The following is a 19328-nucleotide window of genomic DNA, read 5'->3' on the forward strand; positions in this document are numbered from 1 at the left end:
GTTAATATGATTTACACAGTGTGTGTTGTGCTCTATTGTGCACAACACACTCTGTAGCTCATTTTGGCACACCTGCCCCTATTCTTATAAAGACTGTGTGAACCTGCTGCGAGAGGATGTGATGGATTTGTGTATGTACTGTAGCCTAGTGTGTGTGTGCGTGTGTGTGTGTGTGTGTGTGTGTGTGTGTGTGTGTGTGTGTGTGTGTGTGTGCGCGCACGCACCTGGCTAGTGTTTGTAGGGGCTGGTGTGCATGCATGTGTAGGATAAATATGTGTATACTCACAGCATAGATTGTGTGCAAACATACCGTCATACAGGTTATGGTTATAATTGTTGGCCATGGCCCAGGTCATTAACATCATGCAGCTCTGACTCCTGTGGCTGTGCCCTCATTTCCTCATTCCTACAATAGAAGGGAGGAGAGAGGTGATAGAATGAAAGTACAGGAACCAGGGCCCCATCAAACCAGCAAATATAACACTTCCTGTTTACTTTCTGGTTGCGAGCTAGGTCTTCAGAATAAGACCTCGTAATTCATGTTTTAATGTTTTTTAAAAGTCATTTATTTGAAAAATGCATTTATGCTATATAAATGCATTTATATAAGCATACTAGAGTACTTACTGTATATGTGCCATGAAAGGTTGTTACCAATTTAAATTGGCTATTGATCCCCATTAAATGGGCATTTTATAGTTAATCTCATCTATTTAACAACAATACAATACATACATTATACTGTATATCCAAGTTGTAAATAATATCGGCCTACGTTTTTATTTTATTACATTCTTATTGTTTAATGTATCCATCTATTTAATTTGAACAATTTAGAAATATTGTCTAAATCATAATTAGCTTTTGTCATACACAGAGAGATTTTAACCTAGTTAAATACAGAATAATTAATTAATAAAAGTATTGGCCTACTTTAATTAGTTTAAAGACATTTTTAACATTTAACCCTACTCGAAGTAAGAAATGGCACAGTTTTTACCTCTGACCACACTAGATGGTCCGCCACTTTTAATTTTATACCTCTCCTGCTTAGCGGAGAGTGTGGTGTTGTAGAGGTCTCTCTGAACATGTTTTGTCCAGCATCCACTATAGTCTGGAAATGGCACATTTTTGACCTTTGGGAATGTCAGACCAGTTGAAACAGAACCGATTTTTGTCCAGTGTCCACTATAGAGCGTTGCAGTCCCACTATGGGAAAAAATGAATGGGAAATTATCTTCCAGGCCGTTCTTCGTCATGAAAGGGGGTGGGACTGCGGCGCTCTATAGTCTGGAAACGGCACATTTTTTACCTAGCGGAGAGTGTGGTGTTGTAGACGTCTCTCTGAACGTGTGCGGTGCGTAAGTCAGATCAGTTGAAAACATAGAACCGATTTTTCTCCAGTGTCCAATTTGTAAAGGCCATGCACTCTGCAGTGAACAGCATTTATCCATTTAGATATGTTATTATTTTGTATTTATTTATGTTTTACAAAGAACCATAATGTGTGTTGTAGAGCATCGTTTAAATGCTTAATTTATAGTTTTAATGTGCAAATGAATAGTTTTTCAGTGGATTCAGTTTACTCTAGAGGGTACTCTTATTTTGAAGAGATCGTCCATCGGAAAGCTTATATTTCCTAGCTAATATTTGGCAGCTAGACACTGGCAGGAACGGCCATGTACCTCCACTTTTCTGATTGAATGACTTTCCCATGACAAGTAGGCTACTACTTTACCTCATGTGTGAAGCAGCAAAACGAAATGTGGGCAAATGTAGTTACAGTAAGTGATGGCTTATAGAAGATCGTCCAACAATACCAGGAAAGAGACAAACAAAATGGCTCTTTTCTGCAACTTGCTCTTACATGTGTTGATTGTGAGTTGCGACTGTAGGTCGTGTTTACGGTCGTGTTTACAGTCGTGTCATGCCTCCATATATGGTCATACCTCGTGATATCACGCCTCATGACACGTCACGCCACCATATGGTCGTCTCCATATATGAAGATCACGACACTGACCTCATCAAACCCTGGATAGCCATACATGGAGAAGACTGAATCATCAGCTAGATCTGCATATGGAGCCTGTCAGCAACTCTACATCTGACCTCAAGCTCTTAGATCTCCATATATGGAGCTGACCTGTTCTGACATTCCATATGTTGATCCTGTCCCCACCCGTCCTTCCTCTTAGATGTCTTCCTTTTGACTGATACCTGTCCATTCAAACTCTAGACGGGTCCGCCCCAAAGTAATTAGTAGAGTTCTCAACAGGCCCGAAAATTAAGGCCCGGCCCTAGCTACCTGGGCCATCATCAAACCCTGCACACTCAATCAAGACACTGCCCCCGCTGCCACCCTTACATCTCCATATATGGAGCTGACCTGTTCTGACATTCTATATGTTGATCTGACCTCATCAAAACCTGTACACTCAAGACACGCTCCATATATGGCCAGTACAGAATTCATTCCATATGTTGATCTGACCCCCATCCCAAAGCGCCAGCGCTCGCCCAGCAGTCTGCGGTCACCCAGGCAGATGCAAGCATGGTGCATGCAACTTCTCTTCTCGCCCTCACCCCTCAGGGCATCTTACTGGTACTATATTTAAGTGTAACTGTGTAAGACTATGTTGCCTGCCCTGTAGAGCCTGTTCTTTATTAATGTCCTCTAACAGTGACATCTTGAGGCCGTTTAGGAGGGTAGACCATGCTTGTGTCTCTGCTCCACCTACCTACAAAACTTTTTTTCCTCCCAACCCTGAGTCCTCGTTTCATGCAGAAGTGCAGCACAGATCTTGAGCTGACTTGTCCTGCGTGCTGGGTCTGGAAGGGAACTATACCTACTTCTGTTTGCCAGTTTTCGGATTGATCGTCATAGTTATTTATTAATAATGGCTGTTTCTATCTCACTCCCGTGTCTGGGACTCGTGACACTGGCAGCAATTCTTATTCAGACCATCGCGGTTGCCGTCAGTTTTATGTACTTCAACAACGTTCTAAACACGGTAAGAAATGACACAAGGCTCACTGCAGAGGTTTGTAAACCAGTGGAAACCTTGCCAGTTGAAATGGCAAATGCATTCGGTGTGTATGGACGTCCGAGTTAAGAATACAACATTTCTAAATTAGTAGCCTAAGAAATAGCCTTGATCAGGAATCCAAACATTGATAATACATTTTAGGAGTCCAAAATGTTCGGCCATTATGAAGCTGAACAATGGAAGATAGGGGAAAGATAGAAAAGTCGACAACCGAAAACAATAGCAGGAAATTGTGGTACTTATTTAAACTCGGGAGATTATTAGGCAATTTTTTCTACTTCTGCCTAATAACCTAATACAAGAAAGTCCACTGTCTGACACTCCGGTAAAACAACACTTTAAAGTCGTAGGCTATGTAGTGTTGTTGGATTACTTAAATCTAATATAAATAACTATTTTCCTCAGTGCTCTTTTTTTGTGTGACTTTTACCTTGCCAGATGCAGGAGACTTTCTCCAGGAGTAGTGTGTCATGTTTGATGAAAGCCAATCTGCGCTCAGCGGAGGGTCTCATAGAGACACCAGAAGAGGAGAAAAAGAGCGACCCCTGCTGGCAAGTGACACAACAGCTCCAGTACCGCATAGAGAAGGTATAATATATTATTAGTCAGATAGTCAGATTAGTCTAGATAGGAATTTCAGTGTACATCAACATTGCTGCTGGGTTACAGCTCACTTACAATTTACAATTTACAATTTACAATTTAGGCATTTAGCAGACGCTCTTAATCCAGAGCGACTTACAATAGGCAAGAACAAAAAGCATGGGAATACATCACATATGTAACAAAATGCATTTATCGCGAAACATGCGTAAGCTAAGACCGTGACTAGAACATATCTATATAATGACACTATACATATAAACTATAGCTAGAACATATCTATATAATGACACTATACATATAAACTACACATATGTGCTATACTATGCTGTACATATATACTATGAAGTGCTATGACTACATACAATGCACTTATTGTGCTGTCTACATGACATGCTATAAGTCTGTTTCAAATGCTATATAAGTCTAAGAAGTGCTGTCTAAGGGGGTAGGGTAAGTGCTATGGGCCATGATGGAGTCTGAAAAGGTGGGTTTTCAGACTACGGCGGAAGATCGGGAGTGATGCTGCAGTTCTGATTGCAACGGGAAGTGCATTCCACAGTTTTGGGGCCAGAAGGGAGAAGAGTTTGGGACGTGTGGAGCGTTGTCCCGGCGTTTTTAGTGAGGGTACTTCCAGCTTCCCTGCGTTGGCTGATCTGAGTGCGCGGGAGGGTTTGTAGGGTTCAATCATGCTGGCAAGATATGGGGGAGCCATACCTTTGGTTGCTTTAAATGCCAACATCAGAGTTTTGTATTCTGTGCGGGCAGCGACCGGGAGCCAGTGCAGGGAGCGGAGCAGGGGGGAGACATGTGAGAATTTTGGCTGGTTGAAGACCAAGCGAGCTGCGGCATTTTGGATCAGTTGGAGAGGCTTCAGTGCACATGCCGGTAGGCCAGTAAGGAGAGAGTTACAATAGTCAAGTTTTGACAGGACTGTTGTCTGGATTAGGAGCTGGGATGATTCCTGGGTGAGGAACGGTCTAATTCGTCGTATGTTATAGAGTGTGAACCTACAGGATCGAGTGACAGCTGTGATGTGAGTTTTGAACGAGAGCTGACTGTCCAGGACAACACCAAGGTTCCTGGCTGTTGGGACAGACGTTACCAGGGCGTTGTCTACGGAAATAGTTAGCTCCCGCATCGGGCAGGACTTAGCTGGGAAGAAGAGAAGCTCAGTCTTGTCTGGGTTCAGCTTGAGGTGGTTGGAGGACATCCACTGTGAGATGTCAGCCAGGCAAGCAGTGATGCGCTCTTCCACCTGGGTGGCAGAGGGGGGGAAGGATAGAAACAGTTGTGTGTCATCGGCATAACAGTGATAGGATATATTGTGGGCAGAGATGATAGTGCCAAGGGATTTCTATTCCCTGCTCTTTCTTTTTTCTTCTTTTTAACCACAGATCATGGCTGAGCGGTTCCAGAAGGAGATGTCAACAACTATGAGAAGTAAGACGTTTACCTTGCATTAATCCCACACAGCCAGTTATATACAACATTCGATTTTTAATAATGGGTTGAATCTAGAGAGCCCATTCATCCAAACAGAAAAGTCTGATCTGCTTGTATTAAACGACGGTAAACTCACCAACATTGCAGCTGTACGGAAAGCTTGAATTATCCTCTTTCAATCTGCAAAGTGTTTCTTTCATAAAAATCCACCAAAGACATGTTATGACTATATGAGCTACTTTCCACTAAGAAATTCCGTGCAGGTAATAATGTTTTAAAGTGTTGGAGTTTGGACTCAACGACATGCATATCCCCTGTTTCGAATTTGCACGTAATGCAGGAGGCAGCAGAACGTTGCATTAATGAAAACGGGTGCTTCCAAACTATTTTTTTTAAATGAAAAAACGTATTTCTCAGCAGAACGTAGCTCATAACATGTCTACGGTGGATTTTTATGAAACAAACACTTTTATTGAAAGAGGATAATTCAAACTTTCCGTAGGCTATTCAAGCTTTCTGTATGTTGGTGAGTTTACCGTTGTTTAATACAAGAAGATCTGACATTTGTGTTTGGATGAATGGGCTGTCAGCGGCTGGTGTCACTTATACCATTGATTCTCAAAACCGACCCAGTGTTTGGGAAAGACTGACTTACTGTAGCCTACTGTCTTTGCTGTACTGTACACCTAAAATGTATTTTCTATACAGAATGTCTCTCATCGTTCATCAATAACAGGTAAACTGACCGGAGGGCTGCCCATTCTGACCCCAGGGGTCCGAGGAGTCCCTCTTCCTAAAGTTGCGGCCCATGTGACAGGCGTCGTTTCAACCAGAGAACCTCCAACCACTGAAGGTGAGGAGGATCACATGGAATACTATTCAGAGATTAACCAGGTTTTCAAGGTCCAGCCAGTGTCCTTATAGGCTACAGTGAAACCCTCATTGTTAATCATAATTCAATTGTAACTCTGTGTTGAATTAACACTCAGGGTTTTCACCGTGCAACACAAGGATGGCTGATGTCAAAGTGCTGGTTATGTGTTTTTTTATGTGTTAGTAAAGGCAGGTGAACTTCCCCCACGCCTAGAGCAGGTCAGAGCGGAGGAATGCATGTTGAAGCCCTGCAGGTTCCTGTAGCACACATTTGTCAATGTCAATCCGATCCGATCTGACTGCTGAGACCTGCAGAAGAAAACAGATGTGCATCTCTTCTTACTTCACTCACTCCCCGGATGCTCCCACACCCCCGCCCCCACCCCGGCTGCTCCCCATCCCTCTCTTGTGATGCGGGTGGTGCTGTTTAAACTTCTGATGATGTCAGTGAACATAAAAGCAGTCCAGAAAGAAAGATATTTCCCCCTTTTTTCTCTCCCATGAGCAGTTTAATCTTTGAAGGCCCTGGTTGCACAACTGCTGGGCAGTGCTGGCCTGTGATCACATCTGTAAAAAATATTTTGTGAGTGGAACCTCCCTGACATTTGTATCTAATTTGAATAACAGAACACACTGGTAGTGTGAATGGCACAGTGTTGAGTCATTGTAGGAGAATCGTAAGGCGAAACAAGTGCTGCTTGGTGGATGGTGTTGTGTCTGAGCAGACAGAGCCAATAATGATTTCCTACTACTCCACTCTGGATCTCCAATGTCTTATCTCACTGTTTCCCAAACAGTGGGCCGGGACCCATTTGTGGGTCACAGAAACATTTCTAATGGTCATGAGCAAATATGATTTCCCCTATTTCTTTTCTCTTTTACTACATAAAAATCGTTTTTTCTTACTTTTTGAAAATGTTTTTAAATAGGCAAATATGTTCAAAAATGTAATAGAAAGTTATAACATTTTTCTACGGAATTTCAGAAATGTTCAAAAGATCAAAGAAATTCTATGAATTAAAGAAAATAACTTTTAGGGAGTCTTGAAATTAGCTGATGTGTCTGCCTGTCTGTGTGTGTGTGTGTGTGTGTGTGAGAACAGGTTCACGGAGCAGCAGGGGGTATCTGGGGGAGCGTATCACTGCGTGGGAGGGCCAGCGGGGTCTGTCCTTCCTACAGAACATGGAGCTGAGGGGCGGGGAGCTGCTGGTGCCCCGAGCAGGCCTCTACTACATCTATGCCCAAACTTACTTCAGACTCCCCTCCATAGAGGAGACGGAGGGGGAAACGGGGGAGGAAGAGGGAGCGCAGCTTGTTCAGTATATTTACAAAAAGGTGAGGCTTCTGCTGGGCTTTTGGACGTTTTCAGCACATTCTGCTGGGCCAGCCTGGGGAATGTCTCCCTCTGGTGGCCATCAAATTGACTGAATGTATCTGCGTGCATGTACCATTTCAGATTGTTGTCAAGATCTAAAAGGCAGCCGCTATCTGCAAATATAATTGTGTACGTGTAAGAAATTAAAAATATCAGCAAACATGCTGGTACAACACAACATATCTTCCAGTAGCCTATATGTTCCAGTTCATTTTTTAATGTAACAGAACTGTCAGAAAGTCATCAAACGTTTTATTTTTTAAATACCTCTGATGATGAAGTGTTGAACTGTGACCCACAGATGAGTTCCTATCCAGTGTCCATCTTGCTGATGAAGTCGTCCCGGAGTGCCTGCTGGCCCCGGGGTCAGGAACCGGGCCTTTTCTCCCTGCACCAAGCTGGCACAGCTCGCCTGCAGCCTGCAGATCGCCTCTTCATCACCGTCAGCAATGCCAGCACCATGGAGATGGATGGGAGGGCCAGCTACTTTGGGGCTTTCCTGGTGGGCTAGACTAAACCTTGGGGTGAGGTGTCTGAGAACGATGCCGGACTGGAAATGGACTGTGTGAGAGATGGATCCTGACTTCAGTGGATGACAGCATATTCAACCCATTGGGTTGCGCTGTGGAGTCTTGGTGTGGCTGGAATGAAAGTATGGACCATGAAGTGTGGATAATTTTCTACAGGGCCATGGAACATAAATAAGGTGGCAGACCTAAGCTGCTAGTACAGTACAGCTGGACGGCTTGGTGGGATTGCTCCAGTTAGAATTAACTGGTCAATGGTCGGCGCATCCTGATGCCTCATAGGATGTCAAGTCTGTTATTGTGACATCAAGTGTTGCTTATTGCTGGGAAATGGAATGTAAAGAACCATTATGGTTATCAGACTGATGCTATGCATTGGTGTGTGAATGACTCGTGTATTGAGTAATGCCTTGCCTGCAGTAGGTCTGAACAGTCTGCAAACAAGCTGCTGCCCCTGAGAACTAATTGTGGTGTTGGGACACATGACACTTGTAGTCCTCTTTTTGTCAAATCTTTGTATCCCAAACTGCCAGAGGATGGGACTTAATTTTTTCCTGTCAGTGTTTCCAGACAAAATGTGAATTGAGCTTTATAAGTTCATGTTTAGAATATTATTACGTTGTAATTTGTTTTGAATGTACTTTTTGTAGATGTCATGCTGTCATGAGCCTCACAGGGAGAAGTAAACTGTGATGCTGCCAGAAAGAGTGTTTTGTTTGCCTGTGTAGACTGCATCTTAAGCCTTTTCTTTTGTATATTTTACTGTGAGCAACATTAAACATATTTCTGCATTAGTTTTTTTCCCACTGTTCCTTATTGATCTATTTGGGCCTTTTGGGGGGTCTTTTTTCTCACTGTATACTAGTGGATACCTTCATCAACTATACTAATATGGATTTTCTCAATTTGTTCAAGATCCTTTCCAGACTTGCATGTGTAGAGCCTACTGAAATTAATCTAAGCTACGTTGGTTTGGTTGATTAGGAAAACCCTGAAGAAGGCATTGTTTTAGTCTTTCAATAAATGTTTTTTGCATCGTGACTACGAGCTGTGCGACCTCTTTCCTTTACAAGTTTTGTCTCCCGTGGTCAGCACCTCCCCACTATTGTAGGTGTGCGCTCCTATGTCTTTGTTTGTTCTGATTAGGAAAACAAAACTGGTTCAAATCTAGTTTCAAAATCTTGACAGAAGTAAATGGAATTTCCTCACATATCTCCCAATCAAGGCACTTAACCCTGAACTGCTTGAGTTCGAGCTGCTCAGTGACCAATGTTAAGACTACTGTGTTGGTTCTCAAAGTGGGGTCTGGGGACCCCCAGGGGTCCTTGCCCCCCAAGAACAACCATAAAAGTAGTTACAGCATCAGGATCATTTTAACCACTTTATCAATGTATACGACGTTAGCTAGTCATAAATAGCTGAAAATAGCGGATCTAGAAGCTTGGCACAAAATATTTTCAAACTGGGTTCCACGTCAGCCAAATCAAACTGAATGTGGTCCTTGACATGAAAAGGTTTGAGAACCACTAGTAGGCCTACACATTTTGATTTGGCCATTGGGATAATAAGTTGGAAATCGGTCAGCCGTCATCTTTTGGGGGATATTTGTCATGCAAACTCGCATTTGTCTCATTTTAGATTTTAGCGTTGGCTACTCAAAAAGTAGTTAATACAGCATCACAATCATTTTAACCACTTTATCGATGTATACGTTGGCAATTCAAAAATAGTAGATCTACAAACTCAGCAAGCTCAAAACGCATCCCACTGCGAAGCATTTTGAGCTTGTAGATCAGCTATTTTGCTATTTGAATACTAATCCTGATTTTTATTTGCTATTTTTTAATTGGAATCCTGAAAAGTATCATTATTTATTTTCAAATACCTTTCATTCTATTTATATTAACTTTATGAACTAAATACAACAGACATATTCGCAACTAGGTTGCGAATAGGTCGCTTACATTTCATGAGCGTTCATTAGTCAGGTTTCACCTGACAAAAAGACAATACAGTTCTAATACTAGTCATTCAGCTCCTATTATGGACTGAAGTAAATAAAGCGTGTCATGTTTGCATGTTTGGAATTGTAACAGTTGAAATAAATACTATATCAATATTGGGATATTAACCTGCGGGCCGCATGTGGCCCACGGGCTGCCAGTTACCCATGTACTGTATGACAGTATTTGTCCTGTATACTTATCTTAAAGCACCCACTTTACATAACGACATGAAACTTGATAACTCGGTCAACCAGGCAGTCACCAGGAACCAGGAACCAGACACCCCCCCCGCCCCCCCGCCACAAAAAAAAAGACAGAACTGAAAAAGTAAAAAACTATCATTTAATCCTGTTGTATTGTTTCCATAATGTGGCAGTGAATGTTTGAACAAGAACAGTCCCTCCTGTAACAGGAGTTTCTTACATATAAAATAATAAAAAATAATTAAAACAAAAACAAATAGTTAGGGTTCAAGTAATGCCCAAAAGAAAGACATACTGAAACGCACAGACACAAAGGCAGACGGATCATATTCACAAATAAAAATCAACCCGCTACTTCCTGGTCTATGAATGGAGAACCAATCACGTGTTTGTTTGGTCAGTTTGAGTCCCCCCCATCTCAGGACTCACAGACGCATATACAGATATAGTTTGAGACAGTAAACACAAACACAGACAATACACCCCCTCTGAGTTACATGAGGGTAAGGTGTTTCAAGGTGCCTTAACCAAATCAACACAGACGTTAACAAAACATGGTGCCAACTCAAGTCAGTATTAAAACAGAAAGTCTCTGAGTTGGGTCTCTGATCTGCTGGGAAACTACAATTAGGAAAACGGGAAACGTAGACGATATTGTTTTGTCTCGACAGTGGCAACCTATGGCTTCGGTTTATTGATGCACACATGCATACTCTCACATTCAATACCAGTAGCAAACTGTAATAATGTCTTAAAAAGACAATTATTCTACACATGGCAATACTGTAAACAACTATGTGTCTCTGTAAGAGAGGGGTGAAAGGCTCCTTATGGGTTCAGCCCATGGTGCTGCTATTGCTATGGTAACCAAGGAAGGTCCCAGTTGTAATTTGACCAATCAATCAGAGTAAGTGCTTATATATCACCTCCACCCCCGACCTGCTGACATTACAGTAAATCTCAGCGACCCACACACGCACACACAGAGAAACCTCGGAGCCAGCCAAGGGCTCTGACATCATCTCCCTCTGGCTTGCCTTGTACAGCACTTGCATTAGTCAAGTTCATTAAGACAAATTAGTTAACTTAATAGACAGTACTTGGGATGAGTGAGTGAGAGGAGAATCGAAGGTAGGTCTCTGTAGATTACCAATGACATTCAATCACAACAGGAGTCTGAACACATACAGGATTAAGCCCGATTTATACTTTAGTTGCTCAGATATTTTCAGTGCGTGACACCTGTGCGCAACCAAGTATAACTCAGACTTTAATGAGATTCTTCTTGAATATCAATGCCTGCCAGACGTGGAGTAATACTTTGATCACAGACAATGCAATAAGTTTACCATCAGATATGATAAACCAGAAATGGTTTTCATTCACACTACACACTTTACCAATCCACACTTACATACATACATACAGTCATACATACATACTTATAAAAGAAACACATCCATCCAATTGTGCACACACTAATAAACACAAAACCTGGTGTGGAATTTTCCTATTGCCTCTTACGCCTGTGGTCTGTGAACCATATAGTAAGCACCTGGGAACCAGATCTCTGCGTTTCATTTGTTAGCAACTACCAACAGACTGGCACCCAGGACGATGCATGAGGCTTTGGCACGCCGATGCTTTTCTTGCTCTGCTGTGTTCTGCTTTATCTGACACAGAACAAAGAAGATTACAAAAGAACAGGACAGGACAGACCCATAGCTGCCTTACCTCCCCATCTATGGGAGAGGTACGTGTCATTTTGACCAACACGCTGCTCAGTTGTCACATTCATTCAGCACCAAGCCGTCTGTATCCTCCGTCCAACAAGGAAATCAGGAAGTCCCGAGTCTCGTTCAGCCAATAAGCAGCTCCAGGCTGTCCTCGTAGTTGGACTCTCGTGGGGGGCTAGGGGACAGAAAGGCTGTGGTCACGGGGGTTCCCGTTGCCGTAGCGACATTGAGGAGGGTGTTGCCGTGGATGCTGGTGGTCGCCGGGTTGCGGAGGGCTGCGGCAGCGGTGATGCTGGTAAGGTTGATGCCCAGAGTGAGCCGCGTCTGCTCCAGTGCCTTCTCTGGCACAGCGAAGGCCTCCAGCTTCTTCTCGCCGTTGGCCATGTAAGAGTTCTGGCAGCCACGGCAGATACAGTCCAAGCATGCCTGAGAAAAGTGCAAAATTGACTAATTAGATCCAAAGTCAGGGGGCATTACGCAAAGCTTAGCATCGATTAAATAGTAAATGATCTGCTCCCATTTTGAATTGATACTGATCCAAGGTACAATTTGACCAGGAGAAACGGCATTAGCAGTGCATGAATACAGTAAATAGCATAGCCACAGCATTGCAGACAGTATAACAGTGATATATTGGCAAAGGAGACAGGGAATATTGACTTTTTGGTGCAGTGTAAATGTAAATTCAATAGGGGTTTTTGGTGGAAAATGGAATAAAAACACTATTTAATTAACTGACTCTAGCATAGCACAGCATAGAGAGGGCGTACAGCTGCACATACAGTAACTTTGCCAGGTTGATGGGGCCAGGTTGTCAAAAGCCAGCTACACACTGACAAAAGAAACAGTCGCTGTCACTTCATAAAGTTGATCCAAGACAAAACACAATGCCCAGGTTCATTACAATGTTGAATTACACTGACTCTGGGACTTGTTTTAACAGATTGCTGGGAGATCTATGACTTTTGGGTTATGAGCTATTTTCCATTTGTTTTGGCAAGACTGACCATGCCTTGTAGAAAGTAGGAGTTTTCATATTCTATGATGAAATAGGGAAAATAAATAAATAGAAATACTCTGGCCCCATTCAAAAGTCTCCACTCAGCATTGACAATACAAAACCTAAACAAGGTACTGTGTGCAATATTAGTTGTTGGTATGTTCTATCTTGGTTAACAAATAGCATGCAGTGTGCAGCTCTCTCATATTTATTTAATAATCATAACTGTTGCAAAGAAATATGATATCCATTATTCCACTTTCCCCTATAATGTTCCATGTGAATGATGCATTTGAGGTCTCAGAACTCAGAACTCACCTTGCGGTTAGAGTAGCAGGGGCATCGCTGTCCCCGGCAAGTCAGTACGGAGGGATTCTGCGTAGCCCTGCCACACTTGCAGCCCTTCTTTTCCACAGCCTTCTTATATGGGGGTTTGGCTGGTGTTGGCGGCACCAAACAGCCCGACAGCATCCGCGGGTCTTTGCTGCGGTCCTTGGATTTGGATGCTCCGCTGCGGACCTTGGCGTTTGGCTTCTTTGGAGCTTGGTCGCCGTGCTTCTTGGCACCCTTACTGTGGTTGGGTGTAGGGCGACTGGGCTTGAGTGACGCACCGTTGGATAGGGAGGAGTAAGCATGCGTAGATACAGTCGTGGAGTGGAGCACAGGCTGCTGTGTGTGAGATGGGGTTGGAGTGTGTGGGTGTGAGATGGTGCCCTGCAGGATGGAGGTGATGGGAATGGGCTTCACGATTTCCCTGTCACCCTCCGAGCGTGAACGTTTTCGGTTGAGGCGGAGTGGCGGGGGCTTAGGAAGAGGAGGGGGGTCTGTGGAGAAGGTGTGTGTGTGAGCACCGTGGCTTGCGCCTATGTGAGTCCTGTCCGTCTGAATCTGCGTGTAGTTGTGTGCCGTGTCCAGCTGTATGTACATTTGTGTGTGTGCTCTGTCCGAGGGTATGTGTGAGTGCGAGAGTGTCCTGTCTGGCTGTGTGTGAAGAGTGTCTCTACTGACTTGGAGAGGATCCAAAGTCTGTAACACCTCCTCCACACTGAGGAGCAGCACCTCCCCCTCCTCCAGGTCCCTGCTACCCGACTGCCCATCCCTGAGTGAGCACACAGTGGCCTGTGTAGATGATAAAGGCCTGGAGGCCAGACTCAGTTCCAGTCCACCGCAGCCAGCTGCGGACACAGTGAGGCCACCCTGTGGTTGCTCCTCCACCAGCTCACATACCTCCAGCTCTGGGGAGGAAGGACCCAGCTCCTCCAGTCCATTGCAGTCACGGGGTCCATTGAAACAGGCAGGGTTAGAGGAAGAACTCTGGGGATTGGCTGAGGGTTCAGCAGGGACAGGTGGCGCCTCCATGGGTGTGAGGGATGCCAAAGCCAAGTAGCTGGGCTCCTCTAGCACCGTGTTTGGCTCCTGCGCCTCCGCCTCCACCTCCACCTCCATGTCATTGCTCGACGTTAGGACCTCCTCTAGGAGGTCCATGACCTCTGGAGACCCTCCCACCTGGCTGCTGATTAGCTGTAACAGTGGGGAATGAGTGATGTACAAGCACAGTTGCCTGTAACATTGGACTAACACAGAGAGCTGTTTGTTCTCCGCAAAGCAGGTATAGTCCTTGCACCAGCTGCATGCCGGCTTCATTGTCATCTTCTGACCTTTGCAGCTCAAGCAAACGTAATGCTGGCATGACGAGTCTGTGGGGGCGATGGGGTCCTGGAGCAGTTTACCTGGGACAAAAATAATTGTGAGGTAAAGGGTCTGTTAATCCGCCTCTCAACATCAGCAAATTTGCTACAGTATAAATTACCACCAGTTCCATTTCATCAGACTGAGACCAGTCACCAGACCAGACTGGTTTCAAGTTTCTTGTGTATATAATCTCTGCCATCCCTTGATCACTTCATGCCAGCAAATACAATTTGTTATGAAGACACATGTATCTATAATGTCAAGTGTGATATGAGCTCTGCCCCCGTATATAATCCTGCTGAGATTCTTGCTGAGCTAAGTGAATTCAGCCATGAATAGGATACACATGGTCTCTGTGGCAGACAACAGTGCAGTCATCTGTACACTGTCAGGACTGAGCGGGGGTGCCCGCTTCTTGCATAGTGAGGAAGCAGCCAGCTGCTACCAGGGCTCAGCCTCAGTTGTCAAGGAGACCACAACAGTGAAAACCTGCTGCGCAGCACACAGATCATTGTGAGACACTTTCTGTCATCACTCACTCACTACACACAGTAAATTCAGCAGTGTTCATTCATTCATTTGCAAATCTACAGAGTAGTATACACATGTAATCAAGTTATGGATCCATTGGTTAAACACTACACTTTTACAGTGTAGGTGTAATAGAGTAGCCCTGCCTTAAGTTTATAAAGCTAATACCTCCTCTCACTCCCCATGCCAAGTGGGAGTCCTTTGGATGAGCGGTACAGTTTTGGTTTGACAAAACGTAATGTTCCGTTAGTTTGTCCCTGTGATATGAACGCAGTCACCGCTCACCGGTATGAATTCACAATTTCACATCATTCAATCAGCAGGATAAAAACTGTAAAACAACAACAACAACACTAATGCGTGATGCTTACCGCAGACCAGGCATGCGAGGGACTGACGGAAGAAGGGCAGCAGTTTGTACATCTCTGTGAAGGAGTGGGGCTGTCGCGGGTCACACTGCAGGACCGCCCGGCTGGCGGACACGTACAGAGCGGTGGCATTGACAGGGTTCATATCGATGCTCCCGTCGTCGCCTCCTCGGCCCGGGAAAAAGCAAGCCACCCAGCCACTCACTGGGACCACCGAGGCACTCGGGTCCCAGGGTGGATGGACAGTCGGCGACACTCGCCAGGCGGCGTGGCAACAAAACAGCCCCGTTCCCACAGAGCACAAAGAGACGACACCGAACGGCCGCGTCAGCGAAGACTGTCCAATAAATAATAAACAAAAGCGAACATGGTGGTGTACGGTGTCACAAAAAGCGCAAACCGTTAGCTCGGCATGTAGCCAGCTAGCGTTAGCATCGCCGGGGCTGATGATCACGACTCTCTCCCAGCGCAGTTATATCCGATCACAGTTCAGGTTGATGTTAGCCTCTCTGTGGATACGTTACCCCTGCACAGTCACGTCTCTGCCGTTACCGTAACGTTAGATCAAACGATCCATGGTGAAAAGCTGTGCTAGCTACCTAGCTTTAGCTTACAAAAAGAAAGAAAAATAAATCAAGCAAACGCTGCGCAGCACAGCTAGTTGGTGTATTGGCCAAGTTATTCCATCTAACATCCAAATCCGTATCCTTGTTGATGGCTGAACAAACCCCCAAAGCTCCCGCTGTGAGAGGAAAATATCGCTAGTTACAAGATCCCAGGCGCGCACTTGATGTAAACAAAGCTACGCTAGCTAACGTTAGCATTGCTAGCATAATTAGCAAAGCAGATATTCCACCCGTAGTAGTAGTAGAACTCCAGTCCAGTACCGTATGTAGATCTACCTCGTGCACCTCGGGTTGAAATGTAACCTGTGGTCTAAAATCGTATGTTTTTGATACGTCTGTTTGACACTACAATAGTCCGTGAACGTTTGCCGATACATATCGAGCTAGCCGATTTACAAAGGCATCAATCATTTGATTTTTCACTTTTCCTCATCGGTCTCTCGCGACAGCCGTCATCATCACGCGAGAGACCCGGGTCGGTTACCCCTGGTTACCGTAAGTGCTGCAGAGTTCGACAAGCTTTGATTGATTGATTGAATATTGTGTTTACGGGTTGTAGACTTAGAGTATACTCTAAGGTTGTAGAGTTTCAAACGAGAGTCATTACAAAAGCTGCTACAGGCCCTCCATTTTCAATTCATCAGAACATTTAAAGACGTAAACACCATGCAAAAAAATCACACCCGTGTGAAGTGAGGGGCGCTCTTGTCTTCGTACATCATCCAATAAAAAATGAATATACTTCATGAATGAAGTATGAATGTGTTCAGAAAAGCCGATTTACTCATCCACATATGATGTGGCAGCGGTGGCCGAACGGATAGCGGCGCGGTCTAGATACCGGAAGGTTCCCAGTTCGAACCAGCCGTCCGACACGTTAAAATTACCACCGCTGAAATGCCCTTGAACAAGGCATCAACCACTACGATGAAATGTGTTCTATGAGCAGGGCCTGGCTGGAAACAAGTTCTTGAGCTTAGCCCAGATACCCTGGGTAAATATAGATTTCATTTCATTTCATTTCATGTAAATTCTCCATTCATTGACAATGGCATTTATGTTTGTGTTTACACAAAAAGCCGATTTGTTCAGACACATAATATGTGTCTGAACATGAAAGGAGAATTTACGTCATATGACGTAAATTCTCCTTTCATTATCAATGGCAAATGTGACACGAGTTCAGAACAAAAAAGCTGTAGCCTATAAATAAAATAGAATATAGAAATCATATACAGTAAAATTGAAATCACACCCCTGTGAAGTGCATGAGGGGAGGCCGGTCTTATCATCGTACATCATCATGACGTAAAATAGACACTGCATATTTGCTCAGACACTATGATGTAAAAAGAAAAAAAAGGAAAAAGGGGTAGGAGGACTTTATCTTTTTTACAGGGCAAATTTCGAATTGCAGCCGCCCATAAGTGCTCTCTGAGAGCGGTTTTGATATGTTCCAGCCTTCCAGGCATATGATTGATTGAATGCTGTATTCGTTTGCAGGGAAAAAAGCACAGAAAGTATAGTTCAATACAAGGTCTGCTAAGAGGATTTTAATTAAAACCCCAAGAAAGCCTATGGCTTATCCTATGGCTTATTGTTGGGGTCCTTACTTCATATACAATTCATCGAACATTTAATGACATACAAATATAGTACTTACTATGTAATATATTAAACATAATATAAACGATACCTTCACATACACTCACATACATTGCTGTTACAATTAGCCCTTCACTAAGTCCCTCCCCAACCCATCCTTGTCCAATAGGCACGTTAGCAGCGAAGAAAGCTTGACCTGCATAGCAACCGTTGCTAAACTATTTGGATTGGCATTGGACAATCGCTTTTTGGGGTGGGATTTAGTGAAGGGCTAATTATGCATCGTTAATGTCAACTTTAAAGAATGAGACAAGAGTGACCCGGGGCCTATTTCACAAAACTTGGATTAACTAATCCAGGATTTAAACCAAAACCAGGTTTGTTAAATCCTGGTCTGTACAGCCTGGTTTATTCCATTACACTAAAGCCAAGCGAGGCTTAAAATGGGCGGATTTAGCGAGCCAGGATCATCAAGCCTGGCTAAATACACAGCCTAAAAACACATTCCACTTTTTTCTTCATTCAGTCATTTTTTGGGTCCAGCACCGTATTCTGAAACTGGGATGTGCATATCGTTTTCCTGCTTTACATATAAATACACAGCCTGGCCATTTCTCACTAGACCCATTCGGTGGAACACAGATTTACTGATCCTTCTTCTTCGTGGGGGTATTATGGCAGTTATGGCATCCTTAATAGTTACATTACTGCCCCCATTCTGTATATCTCAGTATCCTTACTAATCTATTGCAGACTTACTGATACAAGGACTTAAGCTTCTAAAATAAATACTGCTGCTGTAATTAAAGAGAGAAAATACTCTCAATAGTGGAGAAAATATAGTCTACATTTTACCACTACTCTTATCTTAAAACTTCAATGAAATCGTCATAATGAATGTAACATAATTCTTAATATTGTAAGCATAATGATATTGTAGCATCATGATATTTGGCCATAGCTCCCTACCTTCCCCAGCTACATTTGGGGAAGGGGGTTGTTGTCCAGACAGGGACCAGACTGGTGAACCGTGGGTCATGGCATGGGTTCAATAGTGGGTGAAATGAGTAATGGTAAAATGATGTAGTTTTCACCTTTACAAAATAATAATAATATAATATAATAATTATTCTTAAACACTTGCACCTATTCTGGGGGAACATTCACCAAAAGTAGCTGATCTACAAGCTCACAAACTGTCATGATGAGGTTGTGCAGCCTATATATTTTGGTTCTTTGATTTTGTATATGCTTGAAATTAGTCCTTTAATGCAGACCAATAAAAATAAGGCAACATAAATCCATAATAATTGAATAAGTGTGGAAAAAATCATTGGTTTGTGATCAGATTGACTGATTAAGGAACAGTAAAGACATCAGGATTAGGTTAAACCTGGTTGTTAGCCTGGTCCTGAGCAGGCTAAATCCACAGCATTAGTTTCCATGGTAACTAGTGTGGCATTGCTTTCATGAAACCGAATCAAGTCTCAACATATCCAGGTTAACTGGCAAAAATTAATCTGGGAAGATTAACCAGTTTTCATGAAACCGGTTAATCGCTGATCCAGGATATATTAAAACAGGATATCTGTTAAATCCCAGTTTAATCTCTAATTTGTCCTAGATAATAACATCTTGATCTTGGGAACTGTAGTTCACTCTAGTGAACAGCGGTGGCCGAACGGAT

General features: G+C 43.6%; 2 protein-coding genes across 2 annotated transcripts; one reads left to right on the plus strand and one right to left on the minus strand.

Moving 5' to 3' along the window:
* The first annotated feature begins 2835 nt into the window (after positions 1 to 2835).
* Positions 2836 to 8676, plus strand: LOC306942582 (tumor necrosis factor ligand superfamily member 10-like). Its single transcript, XM_079528584.1, has 6 exons — positions 2836 to 3014; positions 3489 to 3638; positions 5051 to 5096; positions 5836 to 5952; positions 7075 to 7307; positions 7649 to 8676. Exons 1-6 carry the CDS (start codon positions 2901 to 2903, stop codon positions 7856 to 7858), a joined length of 870 nt encoding a protein of 289 aa, XP_079384710.1. The 5' UTR covers positions 2836 to 2900; the 3' UTR covers positions 7859 to 8676.
* Positions 8677 to 10208: 1532 nt separating this feature from the next.
* msl2a (MSL complex subunit 2a) lies at positions 10209 to 16509 on the minus strand. Its single transcript, XM_079529097.1, has 3 exons — positions 15414 to 16509; positions 13138 to 14549; positions 10209 to 12245 (listed from the first exon to the last, which is right to left on the minus strand). The coding sequence occupies exons 1-3, from the start codon at positions 15553 to 15555 to the stop codon at positions 11943 to 11945; spliced, it is 1857 nt and encodes a 618-aa protein (XP_079385223.1). The 5' UTR covers positions 15556 to 16509; the 3' UTR covers positions 10209 to 11942.
* Positions 16510 to 19328: the final 2819 nt, after the last annotated feature.

This window comes from Electrona antarctica (genome assembly GCF_951216825.1).
Source record: "Electrona antarctica genome assembly, chromosome: 18".
Classification (NCBI taxonomy): domain Eukaryota; kingdom Metazoa; phylum Chordata; class Actinopteri; order Myctophiformes; family Myctophidae; genus Electrona; species Electrona antarctica.